General features: G+C 30.4%; 2 protein-coding genes across 2 annotated transcripts; both read right to left on the bottom strand.

Annotated features, from left to right (window-relative positions):
* On the bottom strand, window positions 1,309–6,086 carry LOC109327302 (novel plant SNARE 12-like). Its single transcript, XM_019560378.1, has 11 exons — window positions 6,018–6,086; window positions 5,837–5,980; window positions 5,135–5,227; window positions 4,434–4,527; window positions 3,829–3,866; window positions 3,434–3,531; window positions 2,586–2,665; window positions 2,461–2,517; window positions 2,280–2,372; window positions 2,116–2,190; window positions 1,309–1,763 (listed from the first exon to the last, which is right to left on the bottom strand). Exons 2-11 carry the CDS (start codon window positions 5,911–5,913, stop codon window positions 1,659–1,661), a joined length of 810 nt encoding a protein of 269 aa, XP_019415923.1. The 5' UTR covers window positions 5,914–5,980; window positions 6,018–6,086; the 3' UTR covers window positions 1,309–1,658.
* On the bottom strand, window positions 10,027–16,561 carry LOC109327297 (CBL-interacting serine/threonine-protein kinase 1-like). The gene is made up of 12 exons (XM_019560372.1): window positions 15,984–16,561; window positions 15,687–15,749; window positions 13,165–13,236; window positions 12,934–13,041; window positions 12,631–12,711; window positions 12,352–12,531; window positions 11,825–12,040; window positions 11,634–11,741; window positions 11,191–11,307; window positions 11,011–11,073; window positions 10,623–10,697; window positions 10,027–10,361 (listed from the first exon to the last, which is right to left on the bottom strand). Exons 1-12 carry the CDS (start codon window positions 16,185–16,187, stop codon window positions 10,263–10,265), a joined length of 1,386 nt encoding a protein of 461 aa, XP_019415917.1. The 5' UTR covers window positions 16,188–16,561; the 3' UTR covers window positions 10,027–10,262.

Here is a 17,934-nt window from a genome sequence, read left to right as displayed (position 1 = left end):
ATTGGATTGCAGGTTATAATTGTCTCCTCCTAATTTCTTTCTGTAGTACAATTATTTGTTCTCTGAATAAGAAAGAAAGAAAGCAAGAAGTGGAAACAACCAAAGCAATGAAATAGGATGATCAACTTGTCTAAACCAATTAATCATCACTTCTAAGTTCTAACTATAATCAACAGAAAGAACAAAAGTAACTACAATGAATATCGACATTGCAGTAATGGAGTAATTATCAAGTAGTTATAATAAAAACTTTTTGATATTTTCAGGGTTCAGGCACAGCAGGGTTGAAAAAGAGGAAGGCTACCCAGTCAATGAGTCCTATTCGATAAAAGGCGCAGAATAAGATGCATTGGTTGGTGATTTTGATGATGATGACAATGGTGGTGTTGGTTTCAGAGATGGTGTAATGGGTTGGTTAATGACTTGGTTGTTATCATCATTTTGAGGAGGAGGAAGAAGAATAGGTTTAGCTTGATCAATGATATAGATGGTGTTGTTGGCATTTAACATATAGATGGTGTTGATAGGAAGAAAATGAAGTAGTGGTGGTAGTGATAATGCTGGTGCATTATTCTCCATTAGAAAGCAGAGAACTCAGAAAGTGGGCAAATGGAAAAGTATGTACTAAAGAGAAAAGGTGCTTGTTGTAAGAAAATTTCTGTGCTCAGATGCCACCTTTCCTGCCATATATCAGTTTCCTATCATTGTCTCCTGTACACTTAATGATGATTGTACATGGATCCTTATAATCATTGATAAGTTGTTTCACAATTTAGATGGTAGAGAATAATGTCTTGTAACCTTAGATATAAGTTAACATAAATGCTTGTCTTAGATATAAGATAGTCGTTCATGCACCAATAATACTTCAGAAATGTGTTAGTGAAGATCCAAATCTAAGTGACTCATAAGTGAACACTTGCCCAACTTAGTAACCAAGTGCAAAATGAAAGGAAATAGATAATTAGATATAGTATGCAACTGCTTATTGGCAGAAAGTTAATTTTGTCATTGGAATGATTTCATTCATTACTTATCATTTAGACTTATTATAAGGAAGTAGCAACCATTCCCTCATATAACTCTGTGGTATGAACAACCAAAACTTTACCACACTAAATGAGGTCGGCTATATGAATCTAACGACGTCATAACACTCTATTATAAATCATGTTCTTTGACAAAATAGTAATCTCCAAATCTTTCTTAACAATTTTGTGGTGAAGGAACAAAAATAATAATATGCACAGCTGTGCAAACAGTTTAGATAAATATAAATATAAATATAATTTACAATACCAATCCATCAGACAAAAGGGAAATAAAGGAGTAGATTACATATATAAAACATTAGAAGGGGAACATAATCTCATTTAAATAGGATGTGCAGTATATATCTCAAATTAGACTAACAATTTCTTTCTAGCCCCTAATAATATTTTTTGTGATAGTAAAGAAACGTGGCACTCCACACAGAGAAAAATGTGCTCGAGTGATTTACAGAATCATAATCAGGATATGCACAACTCAGGCAAGAAGTTAAAATTGATGGAAGAGATCCAAATGATGACCCCATTAATCATTCCTCCGACTTTCCCATCATCCTAAGAAAACCAACAATCAGGTTTTCTAGGATGATGGGAAAAACTCTTTAAGAATCAATCAAAATGTTGTCCAGTTCTTACATACAAAAGCCTCCTCGTCGGAGCTGGAGGCGCTAATCCCGGTATATCCCGAATATCTTTGTTGTTGGGATTCACAATCTGCAAAATATCAGTCGCAGTTAAAACAGGTGCATAGTGCAAGCATATAATGCAGTCACTTGGCGAAGTTATTATAAACATGTAACCATTTCAATAGACAGTTTACTTGCACCATCATTATGCACTACATGTCACCCCCATCATTCTCACAGAAAGAATCACAAAAATAAAATAAATTAAGTTGTTCAAAATATTTCATGCGAAAATTACTTTATATCAAATAAATTCTTGTAGCAGCTAAGTTTGATTTCAACTTTTAAAAATGTTTGGTTACTTGAGAGGCAAAAATATCAACCACAACTCCATGTAATGAATAGCACAACAATGGCCGAAGATATAATGAAGATAATACCTTGACAACAATAATGGCAATCACACCGCAGACTATAAGCAACAAAAGAAGCATGATGCACTTATCAGTAGCTACCTGATAACAGAGGGAAAAGATACTTCAGTTAAACAGCAGAGGTTTTGAAGAATGTAAATAGTGCACAGACACAAGGAAAATGAGTTAACCTGTCTGCCAATCTCCTTCACAAGTTGGGAGGCCTTCTTTATTGAAAACTGAATCGAGTCAAGCTCATTTACAATACGTCCCATTTGTTCAGTCTGCACAATTCAAAAATATCCACTGTCAAATGTGAGATCGGATAGACACTTCCCTTTTAAAAGTATACTGAGGTGCGAATAAACTTACTTGGCCCTTCAATGTAGTGGCAGTTTGGGTACCTACTTCAATTGTTTGATGTACAACCTACATTTAATATATAGTTAAGAACTAAGACATAGGGGCAATGGAGTCATGATTATGAAGTGACTCACCTGCTTAGATCTTTCAATAGCCTGATCAGTTTCATCCATTGTTTTTGTCCCAGCATTGATCAGTTCTTGATTTGACATTTCTACAGGACCAGTCAAATGAGCATTTTTGGTGAGATAAATTTGTCAATCACTAAAAAAAAATCATGAAACATCCAAGAGCAAGCCACAGCCCCCAAACTCAGGTGAACACTATCATGCACCTGAAGTACTGACACTACAATAGTTAGCATAGAAACAAAATGTCTAGATGCCAGATGGAGATTGACTGGTTACAACAGAAAACACATATAGTGAAATTAATTCTAACTCATGGAAACCTGTTTCCATCATTTCATTGGTATGGGTATGGTTTTCCTCTGAATTGGGCGTATTATGCCCACTATATCTAGTTGCCTTTAAAAAGGTCTTCATGACATATCCTATGATGCTAAACTTCTGGTGATTTAGGTGTATAACCTCTATACCTAATCAAGCTTTTGTCAAATATCATATTATGCTATCCAATATAAATTTTTGGGTCCATGTAAGATCATTAGAATTGTCAAGTATAAAAAATAAAAAATATAAAAAAATAAGTATAACAAAAAAGAAATTATATCAACAAGCTACAATATCATCTAACGTTTAACAATAATTATAAAGGCAATGCTTAATTGGAAAAGATTTCAAATTAAAATCAAAGACCACAGACATTTGACAGGTCCATACTCCTTTCACTTGTATGAACCATGAAAATACAACCAGAGTTCCAAGTTCTAAAGATATGCACATGGCATATCAATAACTAAAAACTTCATCAACTTAACATATTAGAAGAAATTAAGCTGTATGAGTGTAAAACATTTTACCTGATGCTAATTGAACATTTCCTTGAGCTGTAGGATCACTTGATCCTGCTCCCATGTCAAAAAGTTCAACTTTTTTATTACCAAGGGTATTTATGTACCTACCAATCATCCAAATAATAGTATAAACCCTTCTTTCAAACAGCCATAAAAACTTAGCTTTCATGTAGATGTAAAAGATGAAAAATGGAATGGGATTAAATTCCGAGTTATCAGTTATGCTAACACATTACTAGTGAACATTTATGCTGATTTTGTAAGTTGAACATGCTCACCAGGAAAGTTGGTATTAATCATATGATTTGTTCTAAAGCCTTTATAAGGACAAACAAACAACAGTATGTCAAAGAAATGATTTTATTCAGATTGCAGAAATAGAAATATATGGTTGAACTTACGTTTTTCTCAAAGCCACATATGAGTTTAGTTCCTTGATCTGCAAGAGAAATGCATGTTAGCAAACATAGAGAAGCAACTGTTTGTGTGCAAGACATGCAAATAAGCAATATATGAACAAGCATAAAGACAATCCTAAGATACACAGAATGATCATATGGAAATCACTTTATCTGATTGATAACAAGATACTATTTGTCATGTTCTTTTACATGTTAAGATCTCAACAAGCAAATTAATGCTGGATAATCTAGACCTCCAAAGTCCACATAGAGCTGAGCTCTGGCCCAAACCAAATGTGGTCTAGCCCTGCAACAGGCCAACCCATTCACCCTTAGCTCTTCAGCCATGACTTGTGATCACAAAGTACCTATCAAACTCAAAGGAAAATTCTATCAGACATCTATAAGACCAATGAAATTCAATGATATTGAATCTTGGTCAATGAAGAGCTAAGGGCCTTGATAGTGAATATAAAAGGCCTGAGATTTATTTAATCAAATTATTTATATGGTTACTAAAATTTACAATACATTGAAAATATTGCATCACTTAGCAGAGGTAGAATTCCATCACAAGGATACAAAACAGAATTTTGGGTACTGACCATTGATTGCTTTTCATCATTGAGTTGCTTGTTCACTTCTGGGGGATTTCGGCCCTCTTCATCTTTAATTTCATGATCAAACTCTTTAATTAACCTGAAATAATTAATAACATAAGCTTCATATTCTATTAATGCTCGGAAAATGAAATTACAAAATAATGTTGATCACATTAAATTTAATTTCTTCATCACTGGTACATGGCCAAAGGCAAGTGAATTCTCAAATAAAAACTACAGAAACACATAACTACTATGATGAACGAGAAAATAAATAATGAATTTTTCTTTTAATGAAAATATTCAATATAAAACAAGGATAAAGCTGCCTTTTTATCATCATAATTGAAACCTGGGATGTTGGCATGGGATGTAAATTTCTACAATAGAAATCTTATTTATTTATTTATGTTATAGGCAAATATATTTTTTTAAGAGGGGGGACAAAGTGCGATCTCAGGGGTTTGAACCCAGGCAGACGCACACACTTTATGTCCCGCAACTCTACCAACTGAGGTGACTTTTGGGGACCTGAAATCTTCTTTATAGTATTTAGCTGTAACAAAAACATTTCCACCATACCAACCTACAAAAAGGAAAAATGAAAAGTTGATATTTGGAATGGAATCTTCATTTCCTTCTTACTCAGTTACAATTGTCACCAAGAGACATGAAGATTACAACTACATAAATGCATGACTTACCTTTTGCACTCCCTCATCTTCTCCGTGAGTTCTTCCAGCTGCTTACTTTGTCTATTGGAATCTTTAATCTTGTCCAGTTTCTGGAAGCCATTTCTGGATGTAAAGCATGAACATTTTTAAAATGTCTACGAAAGATTAAAACATGAGACCTATCTATAAAAAGTAACCTTCCTTCTTTCTTTTACAACATACAATCTGCAGCTCATTTCTACACATGATTTCCACCACTATCAACCATAGCCTTAAACATGAATATCAAGTGTCATTGAAGACATAGATCCCATGTTCTTTTCAGCAAGAATCGACACAGATTTTACGAGCTACCTCGGTTGACAGTTTTTACTCAATCAAATAGATAAAGAACAAGCTACATGCATTCACAACCCATAAAAAACCTAGATTTTCAAATATCACTAAGCATAATCACCATATTACTGATTATTAATTATTACTAAGTAAATAATTCTAAACATCAACGTAATACACCACACTACCCACCCAACACTCCAATTCACCAGAACATAACTCAACCCTAAAAGAACCATAACATCAACTCCAATAACAAAATCCACAAAACAAAGATAAATATAGTAACTTACATCCCAAAATCACATTGAGTAGGAACACTAGCAACAAAATACGGAATATAAAACCAACTTAATCAAATATGAAACAAAAGGAGGATGAAGTTAAAAAGCATACGCTAGGGCTCGAAAATTATCGCGGATTTGGCCATGGATCTGCTCCAACTGAGGGTTCATCTGCAAGCTGGTGGCCATTTCTTCCGGCGATTATGTCTCCCCCACAAAACCTCCGGCGATAACGATTTTCCGGCAGAAACCCTAGCTCGTCGAATTGTCAAAGCTCCTTGTAGATTGGTTAGAACGTTGATTTTGGCGGAAAATGGAAAGATGGAAAGTGAAGGAATCGAAATGCAGAGGAAAATGAAAATTGTGTTGATTGAATTAAATTGAATTGAATTCAGAGGGAAAAGAAAATGAAAGAGAAAATAGAAAGTGGAAGTTTTTGGGGGAGAAATGGAGAAGAGAGGTGTCAGAGAATAATTAATTATGTTAAATTATAATTATAAGAATGTTTTGTTGCTAATAATTGATATGTGCACGTTCCTTCAAATAAAAAAGGAGTGCATTTTTGTATTTATATAACTGAAAGTGTAAAAATAAGCAGAATAATTATTAAAAACTTATCTAATTAAAATTAATCAATAAATAACTAAAACTAAAACGAGCAGCACAAGAATGTTGGTAGATATAAATTATCTAATTAAATTCAATCAATAATTTATCACATTATCATTCTAAAGAAACTAAGACAACTGACAATAAAACAATGGTTAACCAAATTTATTACCGTTAGGGTGAAATAAGGATTAGCATGACCCAACACTACCAACTCATTCTATATGATTCGATTATAATTGGATTTGATTAAGGTGGGTTCTTATTGGGTATAAGATTGTGTTTTAGTTCAAAAGTTAGACTTGATCGATTTTTATGGATAAGTAAAAGACAAACATGACTTGTCTCAAGGTCAGTCACACTCATCATGGTTTTGTATATGTTTCTATTCAATTGTGTACATAATAATAATATTTTTTTTCCCATTATATATACATCATTAACAATATATATATCATTTTATATGTTAATTATATATGTGTAATAATAAATAATATTGAGAAATTTTTAATCCAAAATGATATATATTATATTTAATCGGGTTTAGGGGCGAAATTCAGGTTCAAAGACTGACTCGGTCGACATTTAGGGTTGGGTTCACGTTAAATCTAGGGTAGGACCCATGTTTAGAAAATGACTCAACTAACCTTTATAATCGGGTAAGACACAAGTCTTACTCAATCCTTTCACTCTATGGTGTCAACCACAAAGTAATGCCCAACCTAATAGTGTATAAGTCCTAAAACAAAAGAAAGTCCATATTCAAATATTTAATAGTAGAAATGAAATATATTAGGAGTCTAATGTTAGGTAACATGAGGTAGGTAATGAAGTTGTCTCACCTAGTATATTAGTCTTTTTCCTCGTATATTTAAGTCTTAACAATTGGTATTTTTATTGAGAGTTATATCACAGAAAGTGTTACTTATAGGTTAGATTGAGATATATTACTGAACATTAATAGGTGAATGAAGTTGCCATAAGCAAAAACACTATCATCAAGTTAGTGTTGATAAAGTGAAAGTTGTTATAGACGTTGACCCTTAAAGGTACGACAATATTACTAGTCTCATATTGAATAACATAACAAATTTAAAATGATACTTAAGTTATAAAACTCTATCACTTATAAACTAGTCTTTTAGATTAGACTATTCTAATGTCCATCCTTTTATAACTTACTTAAAGAACAAGACCAATTCAATTTCTCACAAGATACAAAATTCACTTAATCACTAAGAATATATTAGTATATGGGTAAGTGTATCATTTATAACTCATCAAAATCACCAACAACTAGTTTGCTTTTCATCTCAATATCCTAGTACATAATTACAAACATGCATAAATTAATACTTGAGGAGGGATTCACCTACTTTAAGAGTAAGTTTTTTAAACTTACTTATCATCGTAGTCATCAATTCTATGGACATCTAATGATTTAGATTTACTCATAATTTAAACCATTGAATTTCTCTAGAATTGATGACTAGAATGAGGAGTAAATTCATTAAGATGGTTATGGTAACTGGTAAGGGAAATAATAAAGGGTGAAAGAAGTTATACACCAAAAAAGGAATAAAAGAGCAACAAAGGAACTTTATTAAGAAACATCCTTTATGCAACCTAAGCAACAGTTACTAATAAATAATGTGAACAGATATCTTCAAATTTAAATAAAAAGTTAAAATAATGCATGCGGAACTAAATTAAATAAATTAAAGAGCATTAACAAATGAATGAAACAAAACAAGCTTTTCGGATTAGCCTATAAAGAAAATTTGATTAGCCATCATTTAACAAACAAAAGCTACTGCATCATATTTTCAGTTATATTCTGATACAATAGGCATATTAACATAGCCACTTCATAAAATTCCAGTTAGTGTTGATGCTGGATAATTAAATGACTCATTTTGTATACATCTTTTGGATGGAGTTGAAAAATACTATATATGGGAACCATTTTCCGAGTTTAAATCATGCATAAGATAAATACTCGATTTAAATAACGGAAAATCAAATATTTTAAATTGTATCTAAAATTATTGAAAAAGTAGAAACAAGACTAGATATAATTTGATCATTCTGAACAAAGCTAAAATCTTTATAGACAGAACCAATCATTAGTTCTCAGCCATGGGTCGAATGGAATCCTATACATAAATCAGTTAATAAAAGAATCGAAAAAGAAGATGAGCAATGTGAGACTTGTTTTCTTCTGAGTAAGAGGTGGGGTTGAGTAATGATTAATTACCTTTGACCCAATACAAAATGTCATCTTTTAGCCTATGGTCGGAAAGAAATTGAGTTTATGATAGCATGTCAAGATTTATCTCAAAACCAATTGTGAATGAGAGAAGTAAATCATATTTAATCATGCCGAGAAGAATGATGGAGACAATGTGAGATTTACTTCCCAAACTCTACATACAGGTTGATTTAATGACCAAAAGGAAAGGGGGATTGACAAAAGTGTTGAGTATTTCAAGCGTGAATGAAGAAGTCTTATATTGTGTAAAAATGGATAAGTTAAAAAACATATAAGTGTATGAACTATAAACCTAATATTCTAGATTTTGGGTTAAGATGTAGTATCAAACTCATTTATATGTTTCTTTTACTTAGTCCATAAAAAATATTATACCTCATAGATGAAGATCTCCCAACAAGAAAATAAGACCAATTGATAATAATATTGGTGCTAAAAATGGTGGGAGTATATAAAATCAGTGGGCAAGAATCTGACTTGTCTTTGACATAAGACATAATATGAAATGAGTATAACTTGGTTATGAGAAAATGATCCACTTATTCTAAGAGTAACCTTCTAAATTTACTCTTCATCCTAATCATCAATTATAGGGAAATCCAATGGTGTGAATTATGACACTTTTAAAATTAACTAAAATAAGTAAGTTAAAAATTTGTGAAATATATATGTTAATTATTCTCCAAAACAAATTTTGAATGCAGAGCATAGAGAAGAAAGATGTAATTGATGATATTATGAGGAAAACATAAAAGTAAAATGATAAGAATATTATTCATCAGCCAACAAAATTGTGGAGGAAACCAAAAGAACATAACTTGAGGGAAATTTATTTTTATTGTTCTAATCTATTTTAGTTTAGGTATTCTATTTAGAGCAAAATGACCTGATAACTTTACTAGCACTGAGAATATTGCTTATGTTAAAGATGCTGAAAATGGGAGTATATATAATTTGACTAAAGTCCCATAATGGTTATGAAAATTTCCCCCTCTCAAATTTAGTCTATAAAAAATTAACTCCAATTACTCCTCAAATTCACAAATGTTGGACAAATTCTCCTCGTAAGTGACATTACTCCACCAGGTCTCTTGTGTATGTACTAGGTTACAAATCCGACAACTTTATAAAACAAAACGAGGAGAGACTCATTTACTCTAGGAGTAAATCTTTTAAATTTATTTCTTTCATAACTAATGATTTGAATTAATAAATAGATCTAAACGATTAGATATCCTTAGAATTGATGCCTTGGATGAGGAGTAAATTTAAAAAATTTAGTCTATTAAGTAGATCTTCACTAAAACAAAATATGTACACACTAGATCTCAACCCACTTCTCTATATATCATTCTCTGTTTTTTTTTTGAGTAAATAAGAGACTTCATTATAAGTTAGAAAGTCATTGAAAAAAATAAAGCTGATATAAGGTGCATCCTTTATTTCAAGTTGACTAGAACATCCTTTAACTTAAGAGATGCTAAGTATGAAATACATTTTAAGGATTACAAAATTCAAAATGGTGCTCTTAGTATCTATGATACTTATGTACATTTAATTTACCTAACAAGTAAATTAAAATGGTGGCATATAAAATTGATATTTCAACTATCTATATAACTATCCCACGTTAACAAAATACTAATATCTACATTAATTATCTCACTTCTAAATTTTCTTCTCTTAATCCAATCATTTCTGAGCTTCCTACTTGCTTTGGAGGAACACCCAAATCATTTGATAACTTTTTGCATAGCTACATCATGAGAAAAATATATTTAAAGGTTAGCCTCTGAATTTGGTGAAGAAAGGAGCAAATAGATCAGATGAGATCTTCTCTTCTAAAAAATGTGTCACTACAAATGTCACTGCTTGTGATTGGTTAGAAAAATACTTAAATATTAAATTTTTTGCTTAAATATATATTTTTAACCAATCACGAGTGAGTGACACATGAAGTGATACATTTTTTAGGACAGAAGATTGTATAGATAGAGAAATGGTGTATTATATTTACCTGTCTATATACTGTAGGATCTCCATAAGACTTCCTTAGTTCTACTACATACAAAGATGCGCTTATTTCAAACACCTGTTTTATTTTAAATTATGAGTTTCATTAAGTCAGAAAACTATACATGCAGAATTCAAGATGTTAACATAAGTATATTAAGCCAAAATTATACTAACATCATATGATATTTTGGGCTGAATTACATTATAGAATCGATAATAGATAATCTTGTTGTTTCAAAAATTGTATCAACATGTCTCGAGGTTTATGTTCGAAGGGATATAATAAGTGTACTAATAATATAAATCGTAAGAGAAGTTAGTGTAATTTCTGAAACAAAAGGAATATTAAGTATAATTAAGTTAAATTTTAAGAAAGGTCGATGTATTACCTCGGCTGCGGCTGAGAGACTACATAGACTTTTCTGTTTTTCGTTCTCTTGTGTCACTTTCAGCTGAAAATTAGACATTATAGTGACACATTTTAGCAAATCTAATACTTTGTTCATTGCAAATGTGTTGGAAATATGAGAAATGAAGAAGCTTTTATATACATAAGCAACATTACTTACCATTCCATTTCTCTTTTGGACTATAAATCCCATTTCTGTTACAATGTCCTCAATTCTTTCAATCAAATCTTTTGGTGAATGGTGGGATGTAAATCTTATCTTCCTTTCAGATACATCCTAAAACTCAAAAATGGATGAAATTTAGTGATGTGTTAAAAATTGGAATATAGACAAATAATGATAATGAATGTTTAAAATTTTTAGCTGACATGTCATGTTTTCATTGGTGCAGGACATGATTTGAGACATGGTTCGGGACAACATGGCTCCATTCCAAAATTGGTTTACAATAATGAAATGATAGCATGTTTTCAAAAGTTTAGCAAATGATAAATTCTGTCAACTAATCAATACAAGTTATTAACTTGAGACATGGCTAAATGATATAACAATGGTGTGCAAATAATAGAAAATCTTGTAAGTATCAACACTTCAATCCTCACCTCTTTCTCAAAGAAACCAGAGAGGTCTAGGCATGAAGACATTCCTATCAACTGAAATGCATTGATAAGTGTTGGTGATTCTGGACTCCTTTGTTCTGATTCAAGTGTCTGTTACAAAGAAAAATGTTCTTCTTACATAAATATAACTTGAGAAATGAAAAAAACTAGTGATCAATTATAGATAATAATACCACTTCATGGATGGAAAGGGCTTCTTCATCATCAATATATACATCTTCTTCATCATCCTCAGGGTTTACTGGAGTATAGCCCTTCTTGAACCATTCATCTTCTTTGATCATAGCCATTGTTATTCGGGTTTTCGGATTCGGATCAAGAATCCTCTTTATCATCTTTTGTGCACCAGATGATAACCATTTTGGTATCTGAACATCTCCTTTAAAAATCTGAGACCCTCATATAGGAAAATAAATATTGATGTGAAGTTTATGAAGCTGCTAAACTAGCCTTATAGAAAGAGACGAATAATGTTTGTCACATCAAATAAAAATAAGTACAAACATTTGGTACATTTGTTAGGACAAAACCAAACATAACATGTAAATCATGTTGTATGTTTAATTATTTCATAAATATAAGATGAGATTTAAAAGTGAGACATTTATGATGTAGCACAAAACAGAACATTGTCCTAGACAATATATGTGTGTATGTGTAACATTACTTGAGACAGAACATAGAGATAATTTATAAGTACCTTCTGATATAGAACTGCAAGATTTCTGTCATCAAAAGGAAGGTATCCTGTGAGAATTACATACAAGATAACACCACATGACCATGTATCCGACGTCGAGCCGTCGTAGCCTCGATTGGCAAGAATCTCAGGTGCAACATAGTTAGGACTTCCACATGTTGTATGCAACAACCCATCAGCCTGAAGTTTTAATACAGTTATTAGTTATATCACACTAGTCACTTACCAAAATTATATGCTTATATTAAAATATGAGGTGTTGTTCACAAAATATCTTACCCTAAAATTCTGGGGTAAGGCACTGAGGTTAAAATCTGTTATTTTTATGTTCCCTTTGGCATCCACAAGTACATTCTCTAGCTGCAATATGATAAAATGTTTTGCCTAAGAAAGTGCATTCCATATGAAAATGATAACCAATCCAAACTACAAATTAATTACATGCTTGGATCGGATGATTTTTTTAGCCTACAAACCATTCCAAATCGACCGTGATCCCTAGTAACGATGGAGCATTTTTGCGTTCTCAGCTCGATAATAGTATAATAGTTGTTAAAGATTTAAAGAATAATGAGAATGAACCTTAAGATCCCTGTGGTAGACCCCTTTATTGTGACAATAGCTTACACCATCAATCAAATGTTGAAATATTTTCCTTGCTGCAGCTTCTGTTAGTTTACCCTTGGATTGCTGTAAAAACAAGTAACTAACTCATTACTATTTACTTGTCATTGCTAATATATATGTATGTATATATATATATATATATTTGTATGTGTATATATGAATAAGAAACAAGCAAATATTACTTACAATTTTGTCAAATAACTCTCCTCCAGTAACATACTCTAGTACCATATAAATTTTGGTTTTACTAGCTAAGACCTGCATAATTATAGTTATGAAATCAGAATCAGAACACCAAGGTTTGAAATGCAAGCTGTGGTTGTCAGTTGCAAATGCTGAAAGTTTACTTTAGTATACTCCTTTCGGTATTTGTATTATTTTTCATTCATATTTAATCACTATCAACTCTCGAAAAAATTGAAGAACAAATATATATAATGATAATGTAAGAATTATCTATCACTTATATTTAATTATTATTAACTCTTAAATATAAGTAATACAAATGATTAATTAAAAAAAATTAAATATATATATAAATTTTTAGGAATTAATTCTAAAAGGAAATGAATATCAATGGTAACCGATATATGATGCACATGAGTGCATATTATTAGTCGTAAAGTTTTTTTTATATAAAATCATAACATAAATATTAAACTCTAATTATAATTTCATTTTCATTACATTAATTAATGAAAAGAATTCTTATACAACTTTTTAATAAAAAATAATAATCTTAAGTTGATAACTTCCCCACCACGTGAGTTCACGAGGGTAACCCCACAGACGCTGGATACTAAGAGGTGAACCACATATGTATACATATTTTAATTCAACTTTGAGAAAGAAGAAAAAACATATGTCGACTTTATATAATGTTATTATATTATCTAAAATTTATATTTAATTATTGTTGATTATTCAAAAATAATAATTCAAATAAATAATGAATGATGTTTTTATTATATATAAATTTTTATATTGTGCATAGATATTACATTTTTTATTTTTTTTAAGCAACTGATTTGAATTAGTTGCATTTATATATTCGTCGGTACAGTTTTTATCGATTTTTAATGTAAACTTAGTATTTTGAATAAGCTATAATACATTCTTAAACACACATTAAAAAACTCATATTTTGATTTTACTTGATACGGGGAAATTTCAAAGCATAAATTCTGAAATTACTATCAACAATAACATAAAATATCCCAAGGTATATTGCAAGATTCCAATGTCAATAAAAGCGTTACTCGATTCCTACCGTGTTTTGATTGATTTTTGAAACTTCCTTCAGAGTTTAGCAAAAACGTTACATGGTAAAATTAGAATATTAATATATAAATAATAACATAAAGTTAATTAGAATCAAATAATAAAAATTAAGTAGATGTGAAATAATATATGTATAAGTGTATATTTTGACATTACTCTATTCTTATTTATTTATATTCTACCAGTCAACTACTCTATCATAAAATAATTCGTTGTGGACTTGTGGTCCAGCAACCATTCTCGTCTTATATTAATTCAAAATTAGACACGATCGACCACCTCAATTGATTAAAATGTGACTTCTCCATATTTTTGGTTTGATTATTATCCTTTATATCCAAGAGATTAAGAGTTTGATTCCTGCGAATGACAATTGTTGAAAGTGATAGTCGTAAACCCCAAAATGGATTAATTTTGTACTATATAGGTAAGGAATACCCTTGATAGTAACAAAAAAATATCAATTTAATTGTTTAGATATATACACTTAATGCTGAAAGTTGAAACCTCAAACATCCTCATAGTAGACAAACCCATGCCGGGAATCATTGCCAATGGGACACATAGAATGTGCAAGTCATAGATAAAACCCTTTGAAGAGTATAGACAAAGAAGTTATAATAATTGTGACAAGTGTGGACCTAATTGGTGGGGTATTTTGTTTTGTCTTGTGCATCAACATGAATTGAGACTATGTGGAGGCTTCATTCATACAATGCTAGTGGTGATTATACTTTTGTTTACTCTTCCCATGCTTTGGTTTAAATCAAATGGTAGATGAAAAGTTAAGCAAATTTTTATTCTTTTTGTTGTTAGAATATCATTTAAAGGGTAAGACTCACCCACGAAAGCCTCGTACACTAGGCTGCTCATTTTATCTTCATGGAAAAGAATTTTCATTTAGTATAACAAATGATATTCATTCCTTATCCTATAAGGAAGAAAGTCGTTTGTCTCAGAGTTCGTAAATGTCCAAATGCCACGCTTAGAAATTGGACAAGTTCATTTTGCCTCGTACAATATCTAGAGAGCCACTCAAACTAGTGACTCATTGGTGGATAGAGAAATCTTTATATGTAATTAAAAATACAAAATTTTAATATAGTTGCATTTTTCACTTCCTAAAAATCTTAAAGCTTAGCTGTGACCTATTTTGATGGAAACATAAAGATGAAAAGTGCCTAACAGGGAACATGGCATAAACAAAAATCATGGCTCCATGATTGGTGCTAGTTCTATTTTGCAGAAAACTACATGGTGACGTGATCTAAAAGTAACTGAAGTTGTGGGAAAAAAATAGAACCTAATTGAAACTCTGAAAGTGCAATAACAAACAACCTTAAATTTAGATAATTGCTTTAAAATTAAACTAAAAAAATGTTATAGATTGCAGAAAGAGTGTAATAAGGCATGTTTAAGAATGTTACCTCGTATAATCTAACAACATTGGGATGCTTGAGAACCTTCAAGGTTGCTATTTCCCTCTTTATCTGCAATTTTAACCCACAATTCAACATTAATTGAACCAAAATTTACAACAACAAAAAAATCATGGTTTTAAACTATGGTATGGTTCTGAGATTTCGAAAATCTTGACGTTTCGAACAATTGCGAGAAAAATCTTAATGTTTTGGACAATTACTAGAAAATACTTATTCATGTGATTTCAGAATAGTTTTGTGAAAGTTTAAACAAAAATAACACATAGAAATTAAAACCCAAACCTGATCAGTGTTATGGAGATCAATGATCTTGGTCTTCTCAAGAATCTTAACAGCAAAAAATTGCCCTGTATAAGTGTCCTTAGCCAACTTCACTTTTCCAAAATTTCCTTCTCCAAGTGTCTCACCCAATTCATATTTCCCAAGTTGCATTCTCTTCTCTTCCTTTCCCTTCTCCTTTTTCCACCCAAGGTTTAAGATCACCATTTTACTCTCTCTCTCTCTCTCTATATATATATATATATATGTTACTATATCACTTGCAAAAAAGGGTGAATACCCTTTTGTCCACAGAAGAAGAGACAAAGAATTCACAACAAAAAATGGTTTCTTTGTGAAGTAATGATAAGATTCTCCTGGGCTTTGGCTTCTTCTTCTGCAATACTTTGTTTTGGTTATTATCTATATTTATGTGATATAATAACGCGTGCTAGTGCTACTATTAAAAACAGTTTGATAATAAATGCAATCAAATTTCTAAATAAGCAAAGTTTGGCTAATAAGATTAGAGAGATAGAGTGTTGATTTCTATTTCGTGTACACAAGAGAGGGCTTAGTTTGTTGTTTCTGCTTATTTAGTACAATTCCCAACTCATCATCTATAAATACTTAGTTCCACTTTCATGATGGCAAAATTGTTATTATATAGCAAAAAAATATATAGTATCTTAATTATGGTTATCTAATATTAGTCCTATCTTCAAGTTTGAATTGCATATCTCACAACTCTTATAGTCTAATCTATACAACTATAAAAAAGGGAAAATATATTTAAGGAGTATATAAGTAATAATTTAACAAACATAATTTATTTATCTCAATTTTACAAGTACTACAATATAAATAGAAAATATGGCTAAAAGATATTCAAATAATTGAACATATATAATTTCATTTATAAACTTATATGACAGTATTTGAAAGACAAATGATAAATTTAATTTTGTAACATATATAATGAAAATAATTTTGCAAAAAATGACTCAAGAGATTGTGTATGATTATTTTAGGTTACTTTTTAAATGGAGAACCTATTATGTTCTTTGAAACACTCGAAAACTAAACAACTTAACCTTTTTATGTTGTATTCTTCATATCTAAAGATTATCTCATGTTCATCTTTGATCCAATTTTTTAGATAAGAAAAATCACAATTTTAAATAAGTGTCAAAATATAATCAAATCAAAGATTAAAGACTTATTGTTTCTTAAAAGATACTTCTTTTATAATAAAATTTATATCACATAGTAACTCTATATTTGATGCCAACTTATAGTCAAAATTATAATGTTATGTATAATTAAATATTCAAATAAAATTATAAAATCATATATACTCAATACATAAAATGTGATGTGATTTTCTAAAATTAAATATTCAATACTAAAAAATAAGAATGTGGGTCGACAAATATGAATTGTCTATCAACACACTAGTCTTTATAATAACATATTATATTGAAGTGATAATTACATAAAACTCTTCTTAATGTGATATGACTTATCCAAAGATTCATGAACATATATGATATATTACACATAAAGTTTATCTCATGATATATAAACTTTTATTATAATTAATTACTTTTATTACTGTCAATAAAAAATATTGCAGATAATAATGACACTATTATTATAATATTAGATAAATATGACTATTTCAAGATTCGTCAACCTATGATATATTACATATAAAGTTTATCTCATGAGTCATGAGATATGGTCATAAAAAAAGTTATTGTGCAAGATAAGGATCCAATCGCTATTATTATATTAGAGAAATTGGGCCTTTTTTCAATATTTAATGAGTTAAAATTTATAAAAAAATGTTATTTTTAAAATTTAAAAACATGATAATGTTATTTCCCTCTCACAAGAAAGAATAATATGCTGACTATAATAACAGCACCAAAATTAAATTTATTGCATAAACTTAAACACAGGGCCATAAAGT

Source organism: Lupinus angustifolius, chromosome LG15 (assembly GCF_001865875.1).
Source record: "Lupinus angustifolius cultivar Tanjil chromosome LG15, LupAngTanjil_v1.0, whole genome shotgun sequence".
NCBI lineage: Eukaryota > Viridiplantae > Streptophyta > Magnoliopsida > Fabales > Fabaceae > Lupinus > Lupinus angustifolius.
This window is presented reverse-complemented; position numbering and strand designations above follow the sequence as displayed.

What these genes read in the sequence shown, in the direction of transcription:
- LOC109327297 (XM_019560372.1), bottom strand. Translation starts at nt 16,187, where the DNA reads ATGGTGATCTTAAACCTTGGGTGGAAAAAGGAGAAGGGAAAGGAAGAG. An exon ending in ATGTTGTTAGATTATACGAG is followed by an intron (nt 13,237 to 15,686) that starts GTAACATTCTTA and finishes ATAATTATGCAG; the next exon opens with GTCTTAGCTAGTAAAACCAA. An exon ending in CCCTTTCCATCCATGAAGTG is followed by an intron (nt 11,742 to 11,824) that starts GTATTATTATCT and finishes TCTTTGTAACAG; the next exon opens with ACACTTGAATCAGAACAAAG.
- LOC109327302 (XM_019560378.1), bottom strand. Translation starts at nt 5,913, where the DNA reads ATGGCCACCAGCTTGCAGATGAACCCTCAGTTGGAGCAGATCCATGGC. An exon ending in AAGATGAGGGAGTGCAAAAG is followed by an intron (nt 4,528 to 5,134) that starts GTAAGTCATGCA and finishes TAATTATTTCAG; the next exon opens with GTTAATTAAAGAGTTTGATC. An exon ending in TGAAGGAGATTGGCAGACAG is followed by an intron (nt 2,191 to 2,279) that starts GTTAACTCATTT and finishes CTCTGTTATCAG; the next exon opens with GTAGCTACTGATAAGTGCAT.